The sequence below is a fragment of the Salvelinus sp. IW2-2015 genome, linkage group LG13 (assembly GCF_002910315.2).
Source record: "Salvelinus sp. IW2-2015 linkage group LG13, ASM291031v2, whole genome shotgun sequence".
Taxonomy (NCBI): Eukaryota; Metazoa; Chordata; class Actinopteri; order Salmoniformes; family Salmonidae; genus Salvelinus; species Salvelinus sp. IW2-2015.
The window spans coordinates 48,835,479-48,860,879 of NC_036853.1; the positions used below are offsets into that span (position 1 = coordinate 48,835,479).

Genomic DNA, 25,401 nt, shown 5'->3' on the forward strand with positions numbered 1-25,401 from the left:
CAAGAGACCAGAGTTCGCAAAACAGAGTGTAAGGGTTGGGGTGTAGGTTTTGAGCATGGAAGAAGTTTGGAACCAACAAGACTCATCCTAGAGCTGGCCGCCCGGCCAAACTGAGCAATCGGGGGAGAAGAACCCGAGATGCCCAAGAACCCGATGGTCACTCTGACAGAGCCCCAGAGTTCCTCTGTGGAGATGGGAGAACCTTCCAGAAGGACAAACATCACTGCAACACTCCACCAATCAGGCCTTTATGGTAGAGTGGCCAGACGGAAGCCACTCCTCAGTAAAAGTTACATGACAGCGCGTTTGGAGTTTGCCAAAAGGCACCTAAAGGACTCTCAGACCATGAGAAACAAGAGTCTCTGGTCTGATGACACCAAGACTGAACTCTTTGGCCTGAGTGCCAAGTTTTCTGGCGGAAACCTGGCACCATCCCTACAGTGAAGCACGTTGGTGTGAGCATCATGCTGTAGGGATGTTTTCAGCAGCCGGGACTGGGAGACTATTTAGAATCGAGGCAAAGATGAACGGAGCATAGAGAGATCCTTGATGAAAACCTGCTCAGGACCTCAGACTGGGGCGAAGTTTCACCTTCCAACCAGACAACGACCCTAAGCACACAGCCAAGACAACGCAGGAGTGGTTTCGGGACAAGTCTCTGAATGTCCTTGAGTGGCCCGGCCAGAGCCCAGACTTGAACCCGATCGAACATCTCTGAAGAGACCTGAAAATAACTGTGCAGCGACCTGGTCTGTTATTACAGCCTCGACGCGAGGCTGTAATTGCTGCCAAAGGTACTTCAGCAAAGTACTGATTAAAGGGTCTGAAAAGTTATGTAAACATTTTTTTTAAATATATTTGCAAAAATGTCTAAACCTGTTTTTCCTTTGTCATTATGGGATAGTGTGTGTAGATTGAGGAAAAAAACGATTTAATCCATTTTAGAATAAATCTGTAACGTAACAAAATGTGGAAAAAGTAAAGGGGTCTGGATACTTTCCAAATGCACTGTATAGTGTACACACACTAACGAACACGTCAAAATAGTTTAGTCGGGTTTGTATGATGTTGACTTGATTTTCTAGCTGACTTCACAGCTGACTCATATTTACCCACAACATCATATTTATATCCACACTGATGGGTTTAACAACAATGAAGTCATTCTGTAACTACAGTATAGGACTCAAACGTAGTGGGGATGGGTAAACACTCCATGTTGAAAGTGGGTTTATTATCTGTGTGTGTATGTACCTGAGGGAATGTATGTCTGTGTAATCTGTATCATCTGTCTCTTCCAGGAGGAGAAGGGTCCAGAGGTGCTGCTGGTGAAGGAGGAGGGGTGTGGGGAGGKTCTGGGGAACCCTGAGGGGAACATGGTCATGGAGGACAACCAGACTACACCTCCTTCTGAACCCACAGAGGAACCAGCTGAGCAGCACAGGACCACACACAGTCTCACTGAGGTGAGCCCACTGTAAACTACTGTCTGAATGGTATTAGGTCGGGCCGTATTCCACTAAGCCTCTCAGAGTTGGAGTGCTGAATTAGGATCAGTTCGGCCTTTTAGATCATAATGAATGACTATGTAATGAGGTGGAGGATCTGATCCTCGATCAGAACTTCTACTCTGAGACTCTTTGTGTATAAGGGCACAGGTCTTGATATATTGTTAGGTAGTGTGGGACCATGCCTTTGAAATATCAAACCATTAAAGAAGGTCAAGTAATCATATCAACTAACACGTTTGCATAGGACTCATAGCAATCCCTCATTGCCCAATCAGAAGATGGTCCATAGCAGGGTGATCAAATCAAATGTATTTATATAGCCCTTCTTACATCAGCTGATATCTCAAAGTGCTGTACAGAAACCCAGCCTAAAACCCCAAACAGCAAGGCAATGCAGGTGTAGAAGCACGGTGGCTAGGAAAAACTCCCTAGAAAGCCAAAACCTAGGAAGAAACCTAGAGAGGAACCAGGCTATGAGGGGTGGCCAGTCCTCTTCTGGCTGTGCCGGGTGGAGATTATAACAGAACACGGCCAAGATGTCAAATGTTCATAAATGACCAGCATGGTCAAATAATAATAATCATAGTAGTTGTCGAGGGTGCAGCAAGTCAGCACCTCAGGAGTAAATGTCAGTTGGCTTTTCATAGCTGATCATTAAGAGTACTTCTAGTACTTCCAGACCTGCTTGAAAACAGCAGGTCTGGGACAGGTAGCACGTCCGGTGAACAGGTCAGGGTTCCATAGCTGCAGGCAGAACAAATTGAAACTGGAGCAGCAGCACGGCCAGGTGGACTGGGGACAGCAAGGAGTCATCATGCCAGGTAGTCCTGAGGCATGGTCCTAGGGCTCAGGTCCTCCGAGAGAGAGAAAAAAGAGAGAAAGAGAGAGCATACTTCAATTCACACAGGACACCGGATAAGACAGGAGAAGAACTCCAGATATAACAAACTGACCCTAGCCCCCGACACATAAACTACTGCACATAAATACTGGAGGCTGAGACAGGAGGGTTCCAGGAGGGACACTGTGGCCCCTTCCGATGCTATCAGGGCCAAACAGGAAGGATATAACCCCACCCACTTTGCCAAAGCACAGCCCCCACACCACTAGAGGGATATCTTCAACCACCAACTCACCATCCTGAGACAAGGCCGAGTATAGCCAACAAAGATCTCCGCCACGGCACAACCCAAGGGGGGGCGCCAACCCATATCAAATGTCTTTATCCAACATCCTCTCACTCTGTATCTCTTACAGTCAGTAGACATGGAGGATGGGAAGCCTGATCTGCTGCTAGTCAAAGAGGAGACAATAGAGGATGAACCAGAGAGCATTGACCTCCTGAGTGGACTAAAGCTGGGGGTGCAAGGTAAGGGAGTAATAATATGGTCTACATACATTAATACATCTTTAATGGGAATAGTGATGCACTTGGCTATTATGTTTCCTTAATTCATCAAATGCAACTTATGTTTACATACAAAAACACACATAATGTATGAAAATTATTAGGTAATTGACAAAAAACTCCATATGTAGAGTTTTCTCTACATGTTTTTAAAGTATATTTTGTAACCTCTTCCTGCAGGTGGTTGGCTGGATGCTAACAGAGATTGGGCGGCCATCTTGGATTCCCAGACCCAGACCGGTCCAGCCAAAGGCCTAAGGGGCAACTTCACTGATCAGGCCAGGACTAGAAGCGATATAATAGAGGTCAGTGGATTGGACAGCGTCTTCAACTCTCGTCTGGGGAACAACACTGTTAACCACAACCAGAAACTGACAGTCGAACACAAAACAACCGAATTTAGTCTCCATGACAACATACTGGCTGAGACCAGGGCGAGACGTAGATTTGGTCTGCAGGGTTGGGTAGGTGTCCGTATGCAGCTGGAGAGAACAGACACAGACTCTGCTAGCGATGCTCCATCCTGCTCCTATAGTTGTGATTCAGAGAGACTGATGGTGCCTCAGGTTAACCCCCTAACAGGTGCTGCCTTCAGCCTGCCTTCTATAGGATCTATCAACTGGAACATGGACCCTGCGACAACACAGACACTCCCTGGCGCTTGTCCTCCTCACACTCTCCTAATGTTAAACCAGACCTCAGACAATGCCAGTGCCTCAACACTAAATGGCTACACAAGCCCATTGACAAATGACAGTAGTGGAGATGGAATCTGTAAACCTGGCAGCGCCAAAGAGAAGCGCTTCCCATGTTCATTCTGTGGGAAAGCATTCAGTTTTCCCAAACAGGTGGAGATCCACCAGAGGATGCACACTGGGGAGAAACCATTCAACTGTACCCAGTGTCAAATGCGCTTTGCCCGGGCTGGCCACCTGAAGAGCCATCAGAGAGTCCACACAGGGGAGAAACCCTTCAGCTGCCCCCAGTGTGAGAAGAGGTTCTCCCACCAGCACCAGCTGAAGAGGCACCTGAAGGTCCACACGGGAGAGAGGCCGTTTGCATGTACGCACTGTGAGAAGAGGTACTCGGAGAGGAGCTACCTCAGGTTACACCTGCAAAAAATGCACACGGCCTGTGTATAGTGACATGTAATGTAGTTCTATTTTTTTTACCTTTATTTAACTAGGCAAGTCAGTTAAGAACAAATTCTTATTTATAATGACAGTTTACTGGGGAACAGTGGATTAACTGCCACGACAGATTTTTACCTTGTCAGCTCGGGGATTCGATCCAGCAACCTTTCGGTTACTGCCCCAACGCTCTAACCACTAGGCTACCTGCCGCACCAACGTTTGTTTGTTTGTAGTTCATTTTGTTGGTTTTGGATGTAGTAGGGAACTGGATGAGGTGAACTAAGGAAAGAATGAGTATGATGAGACAGAGTAGATGATATGGTGATGGTGTGATGGTGTCTGTAAAAATGCTTCACTGATGAAGAGTGACAACCTTGTCCTGTTTGATGCTGGTGTTTTATAATGAGGAAATGATAGTGCCTTAATTCATGTTTACTTGACATGAAGTAGTGAAGCTGTGTGTAATGTAATCTTGAACCTTTTCCAAAGTATTCTAAAATTCATTTTATCAAAGCGATGGTACCAGATTTATAGAAAAGGTCAAGTGTTACCATAGTGAGAAGTTATTCTACTTGTGATTGCTATTTAGTTTAAATGAAATACTAAATTGACTCTGCTGACTGACTTGGTTATTTTGTAATTTTTTATAATATAAATATACATTTTTTTAAATAAACTCCAATGGCTCCATATTGTTAGGTTCTTGAATCAGTGTTAGAGATGGCTTGACTGTGGTTAACATTTTATAATATCATGTCATGTTTCTGTGTGTACAGCAAAGAGTTTGTTATATAAAGCATTATGCTTTTCTGTACAATATTTGTTTGCAGTCTGTAGTCAATGAAGACCTGCTGATCTGGTGTTACTGGCGGAAGAGACTGGACCTATGAAGCAACTGGTCAGGATCATGTATCAGGAGCTGTCGCTCTTCCTTCCCGAGTCAGAACAACGGTCCCAACCGCAAGGGACAGAGACTCGACCACAACCACTACATAAAACACAACCAGTGGACAGTTGGACTGAACAACCTCACTCTTGGTGGTCATTAGAGAGACTGGGGGGGTTCCAGTCAGGGATCCAGTCTGCAGCCCAGACCCTTCTCTTCACAGTCTCAGTGCAGGGATGGAGCAGGGAATGGGGCTGATAGATAGACCCTCCTGTTCCTATGATACAAACTCCACAGTATCCATGATGAGCAGAGCAGATCACCCTGGGATTCAGAGGGAGCGCCCCCCTATCCACACGACAGGACAGCAGTGGAGAAGGTGGAAAGTTCCTCGGCGTACACATCACAGACAAACTGAAATTGTACACCCATACAGACAGTGTGGTGAGGAAGGTGCAATAGCGCCTCTTCAACCTCATGGGGCTGAAGAAATTTGGCTTGTCACCTAAAACCCTCACAAGCTTTTACAGATGCACAATTGAGAGCATCCTGTCTGGCTGTATCACCACCTGGTACGGCAACTGCACCGCCCACAACCGCAAGGCCCTCCAGAGGGTGGTGCGGTCTGCACAACGCATCACTGGGGGCAAACTACCTGCCCTCCAGGACACCCACAGCACCCGATGTTACAGGAAGGCCAAAAAGATCAAGGACAACAACTACCCAAGCCACTGCCTGTTCACCCCGCTACCATCCAGAAGACGAGGTCAGTACAGGTGCATTAAAGCTGAGACCGAGAGACTGAAAAACAGCTTCTATCTCAAGGCTATCAGACTGTTAAACAGCCATCACTGACACAGAGAGGGTACTGCCTACATACAGATTCTAAATCATTGGCCACTTTAATAAATTAATCACTAGTCACTTTAATAATGTTTACATATCTTGCATTACTCATCTCATATGTATATACTGTATTTTATACCATCTATTGCATCTTGCCTATGCCGCTTGTGGTGGTTAATTTCTGTATTATCAAATGAGGAGAGACAAACTTATCACACAAGTCAGAGTTATACTTAAACTGAATCTTTATTAGTGAGAGCTCTGCAATAGCGACGGCTGGTCGACAAACCACCCTCAGATGATTTGTTGAGAGCCACGACACAAAGGCTACTAAAATCTTTTATTGCAAAGATCCACTCCCTAGTCGACATGACAAACAACAGATGTGTGGAACGGGTCACAAGGTGAGACTTGATAAATGAGAAAGCAGTATCCCGCAGCCAGATAGCATTTGCTATGAAGACTGTTCTTATTGTTCAGTTTGGCCCCTAAGACGAGGCTCCGATCTCGTTCCTGGTACTTCATAGCACAAAAACACCAACTCATTCTGTGGCATAAATCAATTGTCAACTCCAGATACWCCCATCTCAAGTATAACCCCTTCTTTACCACACGCCTGGACAAGCTCACTGAGGGGAGTGAGCCTCTAGGTCATACACTATCCCAGGATAGGTGCAACATCAGAGATGACATACAATGGTTCCAGACACWACCCCACACATCTTGTCTCAAACCTTATTTCCCCCAAGGCCAAAGGAGAGAGTGACTGGCGCACAGACATTGTGGAGACAAGTAGTTGGTTCCCCATTAATCACGCCATTCCTTCACATAGTTTAAAAATAGGTAAAGACACATTCACATATAAAGACAATGTTCCCTCCTGTCCTCTTCTCTTTCTGATATTTTGCATAGCACCAGGGACATGTGAAAGACAAGCCTGACTTCTCCCCTCTATTGGCCCCAGGTGACAGCCCCAGCTGAGGGAGGAAGTGTAACTGCCAACACCAGAGTCCGAAGGGCTGCATTCTAATAACTATCATATTAGCATATTATGCAGATAATACATCTTAATTATCTATGTTACCTAACTAATTCTGATTCTTACGCCACATGCTCTTTCATTGCTCATCCATATATTTATATGTATATACTCTTATTCCATTCCTTCCTGAGATTTGTGTGTATTAGGTCGTTGTTGTGGAATTGTTAAGACTACGTGTTAGATATTGCTGCACTGTCGGAACTATAAGCACAAGCATTTCGCTGCACTCGCAATTATATCTATGTGACCGATTTGATTTCAGAAGGTATGCAGGGGATGTCTGGGAACTATTATTTAGCAGAAATATTATAGTTATCATGTGAAGTGTCTTGGGGTAAGAGAGTAATTAACCACATACCCCTCATTAATTAACACTTTGTTAACTTGTCATTTGAAACAGGCTTGTGTAAATACCWGTTTTTTACAGCGACAGTAAGCCTAGACTAGAACAAGCACTTGAATATTTACCTTACTGAGTAGATGGAATAAAGGAATAATTATTTTCAACTCTATTCTTGCTAACACACTGTTCGTTCTAAACAAGTATTCTCTAAGCTTGAAAGATAGTGATCACGAATAGATTTGATATGTAACGTAATAATCAGTACCGTATTTCAAAGAACAAGGCGCATAACCTTTTCAGTTAACCACAGCCTTTGAGCTGTGATGCCAACCAATAAGATTCTTTCTCTTCAGTGTAAGCGGAAGTGAACAGTTACCCAAAACAATTATCACGATAGCGTTTTTAGTATTGTTATTTAGACGTTTATTAACACCTTGGAACTCAAAATATGCCTAACTGCACAGAAATACATACTTATCTCAGGTAGTGTTTATTTCGCGTTGGAGACAGGACTTGGTTGCTAAATGTTCTAGGTAAGGCTAGCTAGCTGCTAACAATGGCTAACTGTATGGGTTTTCACACTCAAATAGCCTCCGTCATGGAGGTGCTAGCGAATGCCGCTGTGGCAGAGATCTGTAAACTCGTAGATGACGACTATGCAGTGTTTCGTTTGGAAATTACTCAAAGCCAGAAAGAAAACAAGACATTGCGGAGGAAACTACAGCTGCTGGAACTGAAGGTGTCACGGGAGCGCGCAGATAGGACCATTCGTCCTAGAAGTGTCAAGATCCTCGACCGATACAGAGGAATGGCAAGAGGTACATTTTGCAGAAGGCCGAGGTTGCGCTGCCTGTCGCCCCAATCCCCTCTGCGCATGTGTGACCTTAGATGTGTTAAACACGTACTGTAGATGGTTAACCAGAATTGGGTCTTGGTCAGTTTTTTTGATAGTATGCAATAACTCCCCAGAATACTTGGCTGTCTTGCGCAAAGACACTATCATATTATAACCAGATTTTTGTTTACTGTACTTCGTATTATTTACCCAATGAAAACAATGTAATGCATGGAACATATTACATCAATCAATAAATAGTATATCAAGGAGTTAGAAGTGTTACCTTACATCCTTGCCAGTTCTAGACATGATCAATTGTGTACAATATACCGTTGAGCATTGACAGTAGCTAACCTAACCACGTCTTTCCCCCAATCACTCTCTCAGGTGAAGGACATCTCACTGGAGGCCACAGGAGTTTTGTGAAGCCAGCAGGACACAACACATGGAGAGATGACCARCCAATYACTGTTGATGAGGGGAGTGGAACCTCAACCCAGCATGTTATTGTGATAGAGGTTAGTGTAATAGTGTTGCATAAAAAATTACAGTTACTTTGTAAATCCAATGTGGCCCATTTTATTTCAGAAAGGCTCCCCTCAGCTATTCACTTGCTTACATGTATCTGCCATAGGGGAGCTTGTGAGACTTCTCTGACACAGTGTTTTCGCTGCAGTCATTTATCTGTGGCGCTGCGCAACGGCAAAGAAATATGGAACATGAAAAGAATATRTCTGCCGAGGCGCACTTTAAAGATTCTAGAACAGTACACATTTACTTTGCCTCTGCAAACAAAATGACTAATGCATGACAACCCCATAGTAGAATAGTTTCTCTTTACCTAGTCGGCTTGTTGTTGTGTGTTCTATGCGAGAGAGATATTCCCCTCAAGGCGCATTCAAGTTATGAGTGCCAAAGGGCAAAAAACATGATTTCTGATAGGCAGTCAATGCATAACAATTCTTGCAATTACTGGGAAAGCAGCAGTTGTAATGGCCTTTGTTAAAAATAGAGATCCCAATTTTCCATTCCAACTTTATTTATTGTTCAACTCCTTAGCGAACTGCAGCATTTTAAACCCATGGTTTTTAGCAGTAGCATTGTTAAGCACATTCCTGCTCCAATTCCCTGTGAGTGTATAGGGGAGAGTGGGGCTAAATGTAACAAAGGCCAATTGTAGGGTAACTTGGGGTTAAACACAACTTCTTCCTCAAAATATTTTTGGGGAGTTGCTTTTTTTTGATRAGACAGATAAAAAAAAATGTTGAGCAAGAGTAGTGGCATCCAGGTAAAGTATTGGGGGGGATAGTGACATGAAATGGTTTCGGGGGGGGGGTTACTCCAAGTTATCATAAGAGGTAGGCCTATTTGCTGTGTTATTCATGTTTTTTGGGACATAAAATTCAGCAATAGGATGCTAACTAGCTAGCTAATGATTAGCCCAATAGGGTAAATGCAGATGGCAACCCCATGCTTCAGCCTATTTATTTATAGCCACTATGCTGCATCAGTTGGGCTACAGGTGATAATGCTTATTGCTAATAGCACATTTGATAATATGGACCATGCATAGGCTATATTTATGGTCCAATACGTTAAAATAAAAATCTTGGTCAACCGAGAGTCGTCCTGTTATTTCAACCAATAGATTGGTTGAAATGTTTAAACTTATTTTTCCATATATTTTTGAATAAAGCTTATCTAATGCTTTAAGCACACTGTTTGATTAAATACTTAAGACACACAAATTACTCAAGAAAGAGCCTGATGATCAAACTATGCAACAAAAAAAAAGAAGACATGGAGTGACTGGCTCACRTTGTCTCGCTTTCCTCCCTACTGCAGTGAAAAGGCACCAGAGGCACAGCATGTGTTTATTGTGCTGTCGGTGCTGATGCTGCAACCTCATTTCAGCCATTTAGTTTCTTACTTGTTTCTGACTGAAAAGTTATTTTAATGAAATCCCTAATTTGTTTAGGAAAAACATTCCCTATTCCCTCAACCCTTGCTCTCTTTACGTGAAACATGTAAGCATCACATGCAACCAATAGGACCTGACCTATAGCCTATCATAATGATGTCAATAAATTGGTTATAACAAACTACGAACACAGTAACACGTGACAGCAAAATGGATGCGGAGGACGTGAAAAATATGGGTGAATGTTTACTGTTTGCTCAGGAGGTAAAGGGGAAGTCAGATATGTGGAAGACATTTGACTTAGTTGTGGAAGCTACTGGAGATCAATAACAAGTAGGGTCTAGGAGCAAGCGTTGCGTGAGTTATGTGTGCCAAACAGTTGCTGTTAGATTACAATATCATAATTTTTTCTGACCATTTGAACAGTGTAAACAACACTAAATAACAACACTAATGATTTATAAAGCCTTTATTACAGCAGACTAAAAACAGTTGCATGCATTTGTGAATTGCAGTTTATTTCTTGTTTAGGCTAATTATTCAAAGCTGCCTTTGTTATTTAATTTAAAACTAAAATGCTTGATTGCATTTCAAAGCATGAATATCTCGTATGCTGTTTGATGGCATGAACAAGGGACTCATTGATTGATTGATACGGTAGCCTATATATTGAAATATAGGGCTAAGTAAGTTATGGTATTATGACTAAACAGGACGCACTCTTAGGCCTGTAGCTCGATGGTGGTTATACAAGGCTACTATACAAAGACGACTAATGATAATGACATTACGTATTATAATGATGACCATAATAATAATTGTAATAATAACAATAAGAAGTTCAAGAAAGTGTAGGGTATAGGAGCGAGAGCTGTGTGCATATTATGTGTGACAAACAGGTGTTGTTAGATTACAATATTATTTTTCTGGCTGTTTGGAACAGTGTAAACAACACTAAATAAATAAGAAATGTCAGTCTGTTGTAACAAAAAACTTTTTAAAAGCCTTTATTACAGCATAGCAAAGATTAAAAACAGCCGAATCTGTGAAATTGCATGTTGGGGTTTCCTCTCTCCTCAACTTTCTTAGACAATTAGGCTAAGGCAAGGGCTGTTTCCTCATCTCTGCTGCTGCTGCCTCCGCCGCATGGTTCTCAATCYCAATATGCTGGTCAACTTTGCTAYTATGCACATAACAACATAGGGAAAGGCGCCAATAGGGAAAGGCGCCAATTCTACGGCGCACTGAAGATTATGTGGACAGCGACCGTATCCAACACGGGAGAAAGTGCATTTCTTGTAAAATATTATTTGATTTATTAGTGTTGCACCATTTATTTTTACAAAGTATAGCCATATACAACTTCAGTATCACATGTCTTAGAGTGATGGACTGTGCCATCCCCGTGGCCTCCGCAATGGATGAAACAGGCGCGAATCAGACAGGTGTCTTGTGCACCATGAAAAAAACGAAACATTTAGACTGCTCGACTAAAGAAATCTCGGTCGACCAACAAGCCTATAGACCAGACGATTGATCAGTCGACTAAATGGGGTCAGCCCTAAAATAATTCAAAAAAATAATTGTACAAATATGTTATTGGGGCCCATTTATGAAGGTATAAATTATATTTTAGATGGTGTCAGCATAATTTTATTTTCATTCATTTTGGATTAGAATTCAACTTTTTCCCCCCACTGCTACTAATTTTGCCAGAGGAAACACTGCTACGACATTGTTATCCAATTCTACTCATGTACCCTTAAGAAACTCCTCTCTTCTTGTCAGTCTGCAGATGGAGAAGCTGCAGGTCCTGGAGGATCATCTCTGGTCAAGCAGGAGAGGACTAAAGGAGACGATCCACAACAAAGCAGAAACATCCAGACTGGAGCAGCGGCTGGAGTGGTGCCCCCTGAATCCATGGAGAACCTATCCACCGCCGCCACGCCCCAGCCCAGGACCCGACACAGCATCGCGGAGGTCAGTGGAAAGCCGAATGGCGTCCTCAAGACAGAGACGGACACAGAGACTTTAACTGTCACAAAAAGGCTCTTACACACAGGATCTGACCACAGATCAGACACAGAGAGGCTGGGGCTGGGGAGACTGGGCTGTCCTCCTGCTCCCGCCTCAGAGTATTTACTTTACGGTGACTTGAGGACAGTTCATTCCCATCTGGACTCAGGTGACGCGTTAGAAGCTGGCAATGATCCGTCTTGTTCTTACACTACAGAGATGGAACCTGTCAACATGCCCTTGGGTTTAGAGACACAGACTGATCAGTCTAGAGGGGACTGGAACCGGTACAGTAGTAGTGTATACTCTGAAGGGTGCCTAGATAAGAAAGGGGAGGTTATAGTGGTAGATGAGGTGACTGTGAAAGTAGAGGGTGATACTCCTCCCACATGGAATGCAGATAGTCACCTAGGAGACGGATATTCACAGGGCAGAGATTTCTTAGATTATAGGGAAAGTTTAGAGACAAATCCAAATGTCGCGACCCACTCCCCTATACACACGCTCAGGGATCCCGACCCAGTGTTCACGTCAATGGGGCCTTCCGATTCACAGAGCCGCGACCTTTTCGATCAGGTATTGAACTCAAATGAAAGGGCTAGAGCCCAGGTTCAGGAAAGGGGAGCAACATCAGGCGGTAGTAAAAAGAAACAGTTCCTCTGCATGTTCTGTAACAAAGGCTTCAGCTGCCCCCAGAAGGTGGAGATCCACCAGAGGGTCCACACAGGGGTGAAACCCTTCAGCTGTGCCCAGTGTCACATGCGCTTTGCAGAGGCTGGCACACTGAAGAGGCACCAGAGGGTCCACACGGGGGAGAAACCCTTCGTCTGCCACGTGTGCCGGGCCAGTTTCTCCCACTCATTCAACCTGAAGAGACACCAGAGGGTCCACACAGGGGAGAATCATACAGCTGCCCCCAGTGTGAGAAGTTCTCCCACCAGCACCAGCTGAAGATGCACCTATAGGTCCACATGGGAGAGAGCCCATTTGCCTGTACGCACTACGGGAAGAGGTTCTCAGAGAGGAGCAACCTCAGGATGCACCAACAGAAAAAACATTCCACTTTATAACATAGAAAGTAACCATTCGACTCCATTGCTTCTGACGTTTAGATCAAACCCTGCATTAAAGACAAAGATTAATTTTCATTGTTGTCAGCAGAAAAGATCCACAGATGCATTTGGATTAACGACAGTAACAGGTTTCAGTGTTGAATATATCTGAGTAGAATATTTCATCCAGACATTGTGTGATATATATATAAGCCTAAAGAGTCTGTGACATATTGTGTTTGTACTGTGTAGACTATATGATGTTCACAAATGCCTATTTCATTACTTCCATTTAACTACTTAATTTCTTTCCCCAAGACACTTTTAATGAGTATATTAATGCAGTTGATCAAGTTCATGCAGATTTTTAGTTGAGACATGACATGTACAGTTGAAGTCGGAAGTTTACATACACCTTAGCCATATACATTAAACTCAGTTTTTCACAATTCCTGACATTTAAACCTACTAAAAATTCCCTGTCTTAGGTCAGTTAGGATCATCACTTTATTTTAAGAATGTAAAATGTCAGAATAATAGGAGAGAGAATGATTTCAGCTTTTATTTCTTTCATCACATTCCAGTGGGTCAGAAGTTTACATACACTCAATTAGTATTTGGTAGCATTGCCTTTAAATTGTTTAACTTGGGTCAAACGTTTCGGGTAGCCTTCCACACAAGCTTCTCACAATAAGTTGGGTGAATTTTGGCCCATTCCTCCTGACAGAGTTGGTGTAACTGAGTCAGGTTTTAGTTCTGCCCACAAATTTTCTATAGGATTGAGGTCAGAGCTTTGTGATGGCCACTCCAATACCTTGACTTTGTTGTCCTTAAGCCATTTTGCCACAACTTTAATAGAATGCTGGGGTCATTGTCCATATGGAAGACCCATTAGCGACCAAGCTTTAACTTCCTGACTGATGTCTTGAGATGTTGCTTCAATATATCCACATAATTTTCCATCCTCATGATGCCATCTATTTTGTGAAGTGCACCAGTCCCTCCTGCAGCAAAACACCCCCACAACATGATGCTGCCACCCCCCTGCTTCACGGTTGGATGACGTTCTTCGGCTTGCAAGCCTCCCCCTTTTTCCTCCAAACATAACGATGGTCATATGGCCAAACAGTTCTATTTTTGTTTCATCAGACCAGAGGACATTTCTCCAAAAAGTACAATCTTTGTCCCCATGTGCAGTTGCAAACCGTAGTCTGGCTTTTTTTATGGCGGTTTTGGAGCAGTGGCTTCTTCCTTGCTGAGTGGCCTTTCAGGTTATGTCGATATAGGACTTGTTTTACTGTGGATATAGATACTTTTGTACCTGTTTCCTCCAGCATCTTCACAAGGTCCTTTGCTGTTGTTCTGGGATTGATTTGCACTTTTCGCACCAAAGTACGTTCATCTCTAGGAGACAGAACGTGTCTCCTTCCTGGCGTATGACGGCTCGCTGGTCCCATGGTGTTTATACTTGCGACTATTGTTTGTACAGATGAACGTGGTACCTTCAGGCGTTTGGAAATTGCTCCCAAGGATGAACCAGACTTGTGGGAAGTCTACAATTTTTCGGAGGTCTTAGCGATTTCTTTTGATTTTCCCATATGTCAAGCAAAGAGGCACTGAGTTTGAAGGTAGGCCTTGAAATATATCACACAGGTACACCTCCAATTGACTGAAATGATGTCAAATAGCCTATCAGAAGCTTCTAAAGCCATGACATAATTTTTTGGAATTTTCCAAGCTGTTTAAAGGCACAGTCAAGTTAGTGTATGTTAACTTCTGACCCACTGGAATTGTGATACAGTGAATTATAAGTGAAATAATCTGTCTGTAAACAATTGTTGGAAAAATTACTTGTGTCATGCACAAAGTAGGTGTCCTAACCGACTTGCCAAAACTATAGTTTGTTAACAAGAAATTTGTGGAGTGGTTGAAAAATTTGTTTTAATGACTCCAACCTAAGTGTATGTAAACATCTGACTTCRACTGTATGTGTGGATTTCATATGGTGTATTTAAAACTAGTTTATGTTTTAATAAACACAAAATGGGACTTTTCATTTTAAGACTTTCATTGAGACTCTTTAATATTCATCACATCTGATCTCACCCTATTCAGCATATACCCAGCAGCGCTTTATAACCAATATACACTTACTAAATAATTCTACACATACCCACACACTAACAAACACCTACTGTACATGTCCAAATAGTTTAGTCAGGTTTGACTGATGACTTTTGACTTATCATAGCGGACTTATTTTTACCCACAATGTCATATTTATGTCTACCATGATGGGTTTAACAACAATTTAGTCATTCTGTAACTACAGTATAGGACTCAAATGTAGTGGGCAAAAAAAAACACCATGTTGAAAGTGTGTTTTATCTGTGTGTACGTGCGCGGTTTGACTCAATGAGCAGTCCCCCCACGGTTATATCTGCAGGGTGGGTTTAGGGTCATGAAATATTGTGTGGTTCGTGGCGGGTGGGTTGAGTAAAGAGAAAACGACACCTTAAAAAAATCCATAAATGTATTATTTTTGTGTAGTTTATATCTATAGGGTACATTTAGCCTAAAATAATGAAAGAAAAACCAATCTGGTTTTAGTGTGTAAGCCTAAGCTTTAATTGTATGTACACCAAACAGCCTATACACCAAGGGGCAGAAAAAGTTAAAGCTGCAACGCGACCCAACCAAATTCACATAGAAATGTGTGTTATCGATCTGTGTGCTATTTCTATACTTCCYGTTTTTAAGTTTCACTTTTGCGTCTTTTACTTTCATTTTTTTACACCAGCTTCAAAAAGCTGTAAATACAACATTTTTGATTATGGAAAATGTATTTCTCAGCGGTTTAGATGGTGCAATGATTCTCTACACTATACTTGCTTGTTTTGTCACATAAACTGAAATTAGGCAAACTATTAGAATTTTAGCAACCAGGAAATGGCGGAGCGATTTATGCATAGTCCATCTTTTAACGTTGATCCATGGAGGCTAAAAGCTGCGAAATGGATTGTTGAAAAGTAATGTTTGGGAAAGATTTGGTTTAGTGGTAAAAGAGGATGATAGCAGTGCTGGCTATGTTATGCGTGATGATTGTGAGGTGCTACACAAATTTGACAGTCACAAGACTGGGACTTCAAATAGGCTTATGGCAGGTCAAGGGAACTATAGCCTACTGTTCAGATGGGTTCAATGGAAACTGAAATCTGGACAATGACTGTAAACTCTCATATAGCCTTAATATTAACTCCTGCAGAATTACAGTGACTTCGGAAAGTATTCAGACCCCTTGACATTTTCCACGTTTTGTTACRTTACAGCCTTATTCTAAAATTGATTCAATCATTTTTTCCCTCAATCTACACACAATACCCCATAATGACAAAAGAGACAGGTTTTTAGAAATGTTTGCAAATTATTACAAATAAAAAACATATCACATCTACATAAGTATTCAGACTCTTTACTCAGTACTTTGTAGAAGCACMTTTGGCAGCGATTACAGCATTGAGTCTTCTTGGGTATGACGCTTCAAGCTTGGCACACCTGTATTTGGGGAGTTTCTCCCATTCTCTGCAGATCCTCTCAAGCTCTGTCAGGTTGAATGGGGAGCATCGCTGCACAGCTATCTTCAGGTCTCTCCCGAGATGTTCGATCAGGTTCAAGTCTGGGCTCTGGCTGGGCCACTCAGAGACTTGTCCCGAAGCCACTCCTGCATTGTCTTGGCTGTGTCCTTAGGGTCGTTKTCCTGTTGCAAGGTGAACCTTTGCCCCAGTCTGAGATCCTGAGTGCTCTGGAGCAGGTTTTCATCAAAGATCTCTCTGTACTTTGCTCCGTTCATCTTTGCTTCAATACTGACTAGTCTCCCAGTCCCTGCCMCTGAAAAACATCCCCACCGCATGATGCTGCCACCACCATGCTTCACYGTAGGGATKGTGCCAGGCCAAAGAGTTCAATCTTRGTTTCATCAGACCAGAGAATCTTGTTTCCTATGGTCAGAGTCCTTTAGGTGCCTTTTGGCAAACTCCATGCGAGCCGTCGCGYCTTTTACTGAGGAGTGGCTTCCGTCTGGCCACTCTACCATAAAGGCCTGATTGGTGGAGTGCTGCAGAGATGGTTGTCCTTCTGGAAGGTTCTCCCATCTCCACAGAGGAACTCTAGAGCTCARTCAGAGTGACCATCGGGTTCTTGGTCACCTCCCTGACCAAGACCATTCTACCCCGATTGCTTAGTTTGGCCAGATTGCTTAGTTTAGCTCCAAACTTCTTCCATTTAAGAATGATGGCCACTGAGTTCTTGGGGACCTTCAATGCTGCAGAAATGTTTTGGTACCCTTCCCAAGATCTGTGCCTTGACACAATCCTGTCTCGGAGCATCTACGGACAATTTCTTCGACCTCATGGCTTGGTTTTTGCTGTTATACACTAACAACTGTGGGACCTTATACAGACAATTGAATTTACCACAGATGGACTCCAATCAAGTTATAGAAACATCACAAGGTTGATCAATGGAAACAGGATGCACCTCAGCTCAATTTCGAGTCTCATAGTTGTCGTGTCTTTGGCTATGCCGGATTAAGTGATATGACATGCTATTCTATAAAATCATTTCTCTGTAATTAATATTACCTGATTAAGCTAATCAGGTAAATAATTAACTAGAAAGTCGGGGCACCACGAAATAATGTTTATAGAGCTGTAATCTTTTACATCAGTAGCAGTCAATATTTAATCCTCACCTTATTCAGTCTCATCTGAAAGTTGTAAATTATTGGTTATCTTCACGAACCCTGTCTAACAAGTTGAATCAGCAATACAAAATTTGGTTTAATTATTTATTTACTAAATACCTAAATAATCACACAGAATTACATATACACAGAATGGATCATACATTGATTACAAATTATGTCATAAAGAAAACGTCCCTGGTGGACGGAGCCGACATGACGGCTGATTAYACAAAGGAAAAGGGGTTGGGTTTGAATGAAAGAGCGGGAAGACTGAGGAACAAAGGGAGAAGCTATGTCTATATCGGGCCGTTGGCAGCTACTCTATCGTAAATACAGAATCTTATGCATTCTAAATAACCGCATTTGGAAAAGGAAAATGCAATAAATATTTACTCTGAGCTGCTCTTCGATCGGTTGGTCGTAGATGGGAGGCCGGGTTGTCCAGCATGGATCTCTGGTCCTCTGAAGACTGTCTAGTGGTGAACTGGGGCGTGGTAGAATGGTTACGCCGTCCGTCCTTTCCTAGCCTACGTTTACAGCGACTGCTGCTAACTCAAYGGCTAGGAGGTATCACTTYTGGAGTGAATAAGAGTTCAAAGTTCATACCAAGTTGCCATACTTTTAAGCTCATGCTATATTCTGGCTGGTATAGTCGAAATTCATCCTTTCSGCGTGTTGACCGTCATCTTCACGTTGAAATTCGATGCTGATTTCGTTAGGGCTGATTTCGTTAGGGCGATGGCCCTTTCTAAAATGTAGAAAATAGTCAAAATAAAGAAAACCCTTGAATGAGTAGGTGTGTCCAAACCTTTGACTGGTACTGTATGTAAATAAGGTATCTGTTTTTAATTTTTAATACATTTGCGAAAATGTGTAAATAACTGTTTTCGCTTTGTCATTATGGGTTATTGTGTGTAGATTGCTGAGGATTTTTATTTATTTGATCCATTTTTGAATAAGGCTGTAATGTAACAAAATGTGGAACAAGTCAAGGGGTCTGAATACTTTCCGAAGGCACTATAAGCATTTCTTGCAATAAAATGACACAGCAAATGTAGGTAAAAAAATAAATCATAATTTGACTTAAGAACAGGGTTGAATAAGTATTTATTTTAGCATCTTGAGGGAATGCGAATGCGCAGTTCGATACTGTCTGTAGAGGTGCAATCTTTTTCAGCATCATAAAAGCTGATAGTATTTCACACCACATAAAATATGCATCCATGTCAAACTGAAATCTTATCAGAAACCTCATTGTCACAGCTTTCAATTTCCTTACAACCGGTCAAACTAATGTCATTTGGAAATTTTGCTGAGAAATTCATTCCCGTTTTTTTTWWATTGCATTTTCTCCCCGGTCCCTAAAAGTCTTTGCTCTGTGAAAGAAACAGAGATGACAGAGAACTTCACCGATGTCAACTAGATAGAATGAATGCTTCAATCGATTTATGACATTCTGGTGAGCAATGGTTTATTTTGTCTTCTACGGCAACATGTAATGACACAAGCAGMTTCTCTTCCATCTACACTGAAGAAAAATATAAATGCAACAAATAAAGTGTTGGTCCCATGTTTCATGAGCTGAAATAACTCCCAGAAATKTTCCATAAGCACAAAAATATTATTGATCTAATATTATTTATTTAGTGAGCGTGCAATTGGCATGCTGTTTGCAGGAATGTCCACCGGAGCTGTTGCCAGAGAATTKAATGTWAATTTCTCTACCGTAAGCCGCCTCCGTTGTTTTAGAGAATTTGGCAGTAAGTCCAACCGGCCTCAGAACYGCAGACCACGGGGGAGAAACTCATTCTGATTAGCTGGGCCTGGCTCCTATGCCTTCCAAGGCCCATCCWTGGYTGTGCCCCTGCCGTCAWGTGAAATCCATAGATTAGGTCCTAATTTATTTATTTMAATTGACTGATTTCCTTATATGAACTGTAACTCAGTAAAATCTTTGAAATTGCTGCATTTTGCATTTATATTTTTGTTCAGTATTATTATTGACAAGTTGACTAACAAATAGCATACCAAAATGTTGGAAATTATAAGCAGAATCAGGCAAAGAAAAACAAGACACCCTCTCTCAAAACGATTTTTGCCGTCTCTGACTAACCTACAGTGCATGTTCTATATTTACGGTTATGGTCGGGTACGGGGCCTCTGATTTTCGCTTTATCACATATGGTCAGGCGGATGCGGATGGGTTAATAGCAATTGCTTGCAGGTGCGGGTGAACAAACCCGCATACCACTGTCTGTGTAATTTGTACCACCTCTCTCTTCCAGGAGGAGGGTCCAGAGGTGCTGCTGGGGAAGGAGGAGAGGTGTGAGGAGGGTCTGGGGAACCCTRAGGGGACGATGGTCATGGAGGACAACCAGACTACACCTCCTCCTGAACCCACAGAGGACCCAGCTGAGCAGCACAGGACCACACACAGTCTCACTGAGGTGAGCCCACTGTRAACTACTGTCTGAATGGTATTAGGTCGGGGCCGTATCCACAAAGCCTCTGAGTAGGAGTGCTGATCTAGGGTCAGTTTTGCCTTTTAACTCATAATGAATAAGATTTCATGGAAAGATCCTAGATCAGCACTTCTACTCTGAGACTCTTTGTAGATATGGGCCCAGGTCTTGATTGATTTTGTCTTAAGTGTGGGACCATGCCTTTGAATTATCAAACCATTAAAGAGTGTCAAGTAATCAAATCAACTAACACGTTTGCATAGTATAACATTTGCTTGCATTGTCCAATCAGAAGATGCTCCATAGCAGGGTGTTCAAATCAGATTTCTTGATTCAACATCCTCTCACTCTGTATCGCTTACAGTCAGTAGACATGGAGGATGGGAAGCCTGATCTGCTGCTGGTCAAAGAGGAGACAATAGAAGACGGACCAGAGAGCATTGACCTGCTGAGTGGACTAAAGATGGGGGAGCAAGGTAAGGGAGAAATACATATAACCTACATACAGTAAAAGATCTTCAATGGGAATAGTGATGCACTTGGCTATTTCTTTCCATTCATAAAATGAAATCAATACAACTTGTGTTTACATACAAAACACACATAATGTATGAACTTGACCAGATAATTGACTCAAAAAAACTCCATATGTAGAGTTCTCTGTCATGTTTGTAAAGTCTATTTTMTAACCTCTTCGTGCAGATGGTTGGTTGGAGGCTAACAGGGGAGACTGGKCGACCATATTAGATTCCCAGACCCAGACCGGTGCAGCTATTGGCCCAGGGGACGACATCACTGAGCAGGGCTGGACCAGAGGYGACATAGTGGAGGTCAGTGGATAGGATAGCATCCTSAACTCTGGGCTGGGGAACAACACTGTTAACTACAACCAGAAACACAAAACAACATATCCATGACAACAGACTGGCTGAGACCAGGGCGAGGCGTAGATTTGGTACGTGGGAACGGGGAGCTCCTCTCTGTGTTGCAACAACACAGAGAGGAGCTACCTCAGGATACACCAGCAGAAAATGATTATTGTATGGTGATAGTAGTAATAATAATAATACTACTACTAMTAATAATAATAATACATGTATTTCTTTATTTTATATAGCGTTTTTCATACAGAATCTCAAAGTCTCTTTTAAAAACTAAAACAAATTCAGGGAGCTGGCAGTTCATGGGAGAGGGTCACAGCTAGATGACGATGCAGTTCAGTAAAGGAGTAGCTTGATTGYAGTCGGCGTYGATGGTACAGCCAGGGAGGGAGACACATCAGCCAGACAGGCCCAGAGCTTTATCAGGCACATCTGTCTCTGCAGTTCACAGCTCCTCCTCCTCTGTAGGTAGGCTGGAACATCCACCACCAATAAAAGTACTTTACTTCACGTTATGTGAGTGTATGACCATTTAGTTGAAATTAAATACTAACTTGACTCTGTGCTGACTGACAATTTTTTAAATAATAACAGGGACTGAGTTTCCCTTAGCTCAGTCGAACCAAAACATTATACTTCATTCTTGAATCAACACATCTGTAAATATTTTACAATAAACTCAGATGGCTCCATATTGTTAGGTACTTGAATCACAGTGTTAGAGATGGGCTTAGGCCTCCTAAGTGGCRCAGYGGGTTGTGTTTTGGAGGACGCACGGCTCTCGACCTTCGCCTCTCCGTACGGGAGTTGCAGCGATGAGACAAGACTGTAACTACCAATTGGATACCACGGAAACGGGGTAAAAGAAGGAAACATAAWWWWWWWWWWWWTTTAAGATGGGTTTGACTGTGGTTAACATTTTATAGTATCATGTCAAGTTTCTGTGGGTACAGCAAAGAGTTTCTTATATAAATCTTTATGCTTTTCTGTAAAATTTGTGTTTACAGTCTGCAATCCATGAGGACCTGCTGATATCCGGTGTTACTGGCGGGAGACACTGGACCTCTGAATCGGCTGGTCACAAATCCTGGCCCCGGATCAGAACCCTGGATCAGGAGCCATCACTCTTCCGTCCCGAGTCACAACCAGGACCGAACCACGAGGGACAGAGACTCCACCACCACACAGAACACAACCAGTGGACAAGGGGACTGAACAACCACAATCATCGTGGTCATCAGAGAGACGGAGGCTCCAGTCAGGGATCCAGTCTGCAGCCCAGACCTTTCTCTTCACAGTCTCAGTGCAGCGATGAAGCAGGGCCTGGGGCTGATAGAGATAGACCCTCCTGTTCCTATGATACAAACACTACAGTATCCATGATGAACAGAGCAGGTCACCCTGGGCTTCAGCCTTCACAGAGAGCGGTGGGAGACCCCCCAAGTGGGAGTCTAACAGGAAGTCTTTCTCCTTCAGGATCTCATCTACTGCCTGGTGAATGGGTTCATAGAAGGCCTGGACCTGGGTCTAGCCTTCCTCAGTTACCTCATGGTTATCCCACCAATACAGACAGGGTCAGGATGRGTGTTCACCACAAGAGGTACTTAACGTATAACACAGCACACAATCCCAACAACACCCAAACAATGGCTAGAGGTCAAGGAGGAAGCTCAAATACTAACCCCCTGGGGGTGGTGGCTCCTGCTTCTACCTCCTCTGGTGTCACTGGGTCACAACGTGGGAGGCCGAGCATTAGGTCGGACGCCGACAAGCCGTACGCCTGCCCCACATGTGGGAAGTGCTTCGCTGAGGCGACTTATGTGAAGGAGCACCAGACCGTTCACACCAAGGAGAGGCCCTTCAAGTGTAAGCTGTGCTATAAGAGCTTCTCCTTCCGGAGTAACCTTATCAGACACAGGAGTGTCCACAGTGGTAAGAAACCTTTCAGCTGTACCCAGTGTCATATGCGCTTCTCCCACTCGTCCAACCTGAAAAGGCACCAGAGGGTCCACACAGGGGAGAACCCTACAGCTGCCCCCAGTGTGAGAAGAGGTTCTCCCACCAGAACCAGCTGAAGATGCACCTGAAGGTCCACACGGGAGAAAGGCTGTTTGCCAGGAAGAGGTCCTCAGAAAGGAGCTACCTCAGGATACACCAGCAGAAAAACCTTTCCACTCGATAGCTTCTGACATTTATATCAAACCCTGCATTAAAGACAAAGATGAATTTTCATTGTCAGCAGAAAAGATCCACAGACGCATTTGAAATAACTAGAGTAGCAGATTTCAGTGTTGAATATTCCTGCATCCAGACATTGTGTGATATATAAGCCTAAAAAGTCTGTTACATATTGTGTTTGTACTGTGTAGGCTATATTATGTTCACAAATGCCTATTTTATCAAGTTCATGCAGATTTTTTTCTCGAGACAGTACAATGCATTCATCGTAAGAAAGCTGGGTAAAACAACCACAACACAGTCATAGCAAGTACATTTTCCCTCAAAGTACTTAGTGCCTTCAGAAAGTATTAGCACCCCTTGACTTCTTCCACATTTTGTTCTGTTACAGCCTAAATTTTTAATTGATTCAATGTCAAAGTGGAAATGTGTTTTTCGAAATTGTCTTAAGTCAATAAGTATTCAACCCATTTATTATGGCAAGCCTAAATAAGTTCAGGAGTAAAACTGTGCTTAACAAATCACATACGTTTTATGGACTCATTCTGTGTTCAATAATAGGGATTAGCATGATTTTTCAATGACTACCTCATCTCTGTGCCCCTCACATACAATTACATGTAAGGCCCCTCAGTTGAGCAGGTAATTTCAATCACAGATTCAACCACAAAGACCAGGGAGATTTTCCAATGCCTCGCAATGAAGGGCACCTATTGGTGGATGGATTTTTTWWAAAGCAGACATTGAATATCCGTTTTGAGCATGGTGAAGTTATTAATTACATTTTGGATGGTTTATCAATACACCCAGTCACTACAAAGATACAGGCGTCCTTCCTAACTCAGTTGCTGGAGAGGAAGGAAACCGCTCAGGGATTTCACCATAAAACCAATGGTAACTTTAAAACAGTTACAGAGTGTAATAGCTGTGATAGGAGAAAATTGAGGATGGATCAACAGCATTGTAGTTACTCCACAATACTAACCTAATTAACAGAGTGAAAAGAAGGAAGCCTGTACAGAATAAAAATATTCCAAAACATGCATCCTGTTTGCAACAAAGCAYTAAAGTAATACTGCAAAAAATGTGGCAAAGCAATTCACATGTTATGTTTGGGGTAAATCCAATAAAACACATTACTGAGTACCACTCTCCATATTTTCAAGCATAATGGTTGCTCCATCATGTTATGGGTATGCTTGTAATCGTTAAGGACTGGGGAGTTTTTCAGGATAAAAAAACAAACTGAATGGAGCTAAGCACAGGCAAACCCCTAGAGGAAAACCTGGTTCAGTATGCTTTCCACCAGACACTGGGGGATTAATTCACCTTTCAGCAGGACAATAACCCAAAATATAAGGCCAAATCGACACTGAAGTTGATTACCAAGACGACAGTGAATGTTCCTGAGTGGCCGAGTTACAGTTTTGACTTAAATCTACTTGAAAATCTATGGCAAGACCTGAAAATKGTTGTCTAGGAATGATCAACAACCAATTTGACAGAGCTTGAAGAATTTTGAAAAGAATAATGGTCAAATGTTGCACAATCCAGGTGTGCAAAGCTCTTAGAGATGTACTCAGACTCACAGCTGTAATCCCTGCTTGACTCAAGGGTGTGAATACTTATGTAAATTAGATATTTCTGTATTTCATTAATACATTTGCAAACACTTCTAAAAAACGTTTTCACTTTGCCATTATGGGGTAATGTGTGTATATGGGTGAGAAAACAAATGTATTTAATCCATTTGGAATTCAGGTTGTAACACAACTAAATGTGGAATAGTTCAAGGGGTATGAATGCTTTCTGAAGGCGCTGTATCAGCTAAATCTGTGCTAGTAGGAAGAGACATTTAAACGTTTTGGTGGTGGGGGGTGGGGGGGGGGCACTGTGGGATTAATTTAAGGTACTCTTTGAAGAGAAAGGGTTTTAGGCGTTTTTGTAAGATGGGCAGGGACTGCTGTCCAAGCTTCAAGGGGACACTTGTTCCACCATTGGGGTGCCAGGACAGAGAAGAGCTTTGACTTGGCTGAGTGGGAGCTGATCCCCCGTAGGGGTGGGACGGCCAAGAGACCTGAGGTGGCTCAGGTTCGGGTGTAGGGTTTTCGCATAGCCTGAAGGTAGGAAGGGGCAGTTC

General features: G+C 42.7%; 2 protein-coding genes across 2 annotated transcripts in view; both read left to right on the top strand.

The window, feature by feature from the left end:
- Positions 1 to 25,401, top strand: part of LOC111971315 (uncharacterized) — a 244,714-nt gene that overhangs the window by 174,565 nt on the left and 44,748 nt on the right. The window contains exons 11-13 of the mRNA XM_070446023.1: positions 1,302 to 1,466; positions 2,769 to 2,880; positions 3,100 to 4,055. Coding sequence (XP_070302124.1) covers positions 1,302 to 1,466; positions 2,769 to 2,880; positions 3,100 to 4,055 — 1,233 coding nt within the window. The remainder of the gene's footprint in view (positions 1 to 1,301; positions 1,467 to 2,768; positions 2,881 to 3,099; positions 4,056 to 25,401) is intronic.
- Positions 6,978 to 23,785, top strand: LOC111971700 (uncharacterized). The gene is made up of 7 exons (XM_024147384.2): positions 6,978 to 7,987; positions 8,395 to 8,525; positions 11,717 to 11,908; positions 20,026 to 20,187; positions 20,567 to 20,678; positions 20,905 to 21,032; positions 22,091 to 23,785. The coding sequence occupies exons 1-7, from the start codon at positions 7,726 to 7,728 to the stop codon at positions 23,156 to 23,158; spliced, it is 2,055 nt and encodes a 684-aa protein (XP_024003152.2). The 5' UTR covers positions 6,978 to 7,725; the 3' UTR covers positions 23,159 to 23,785.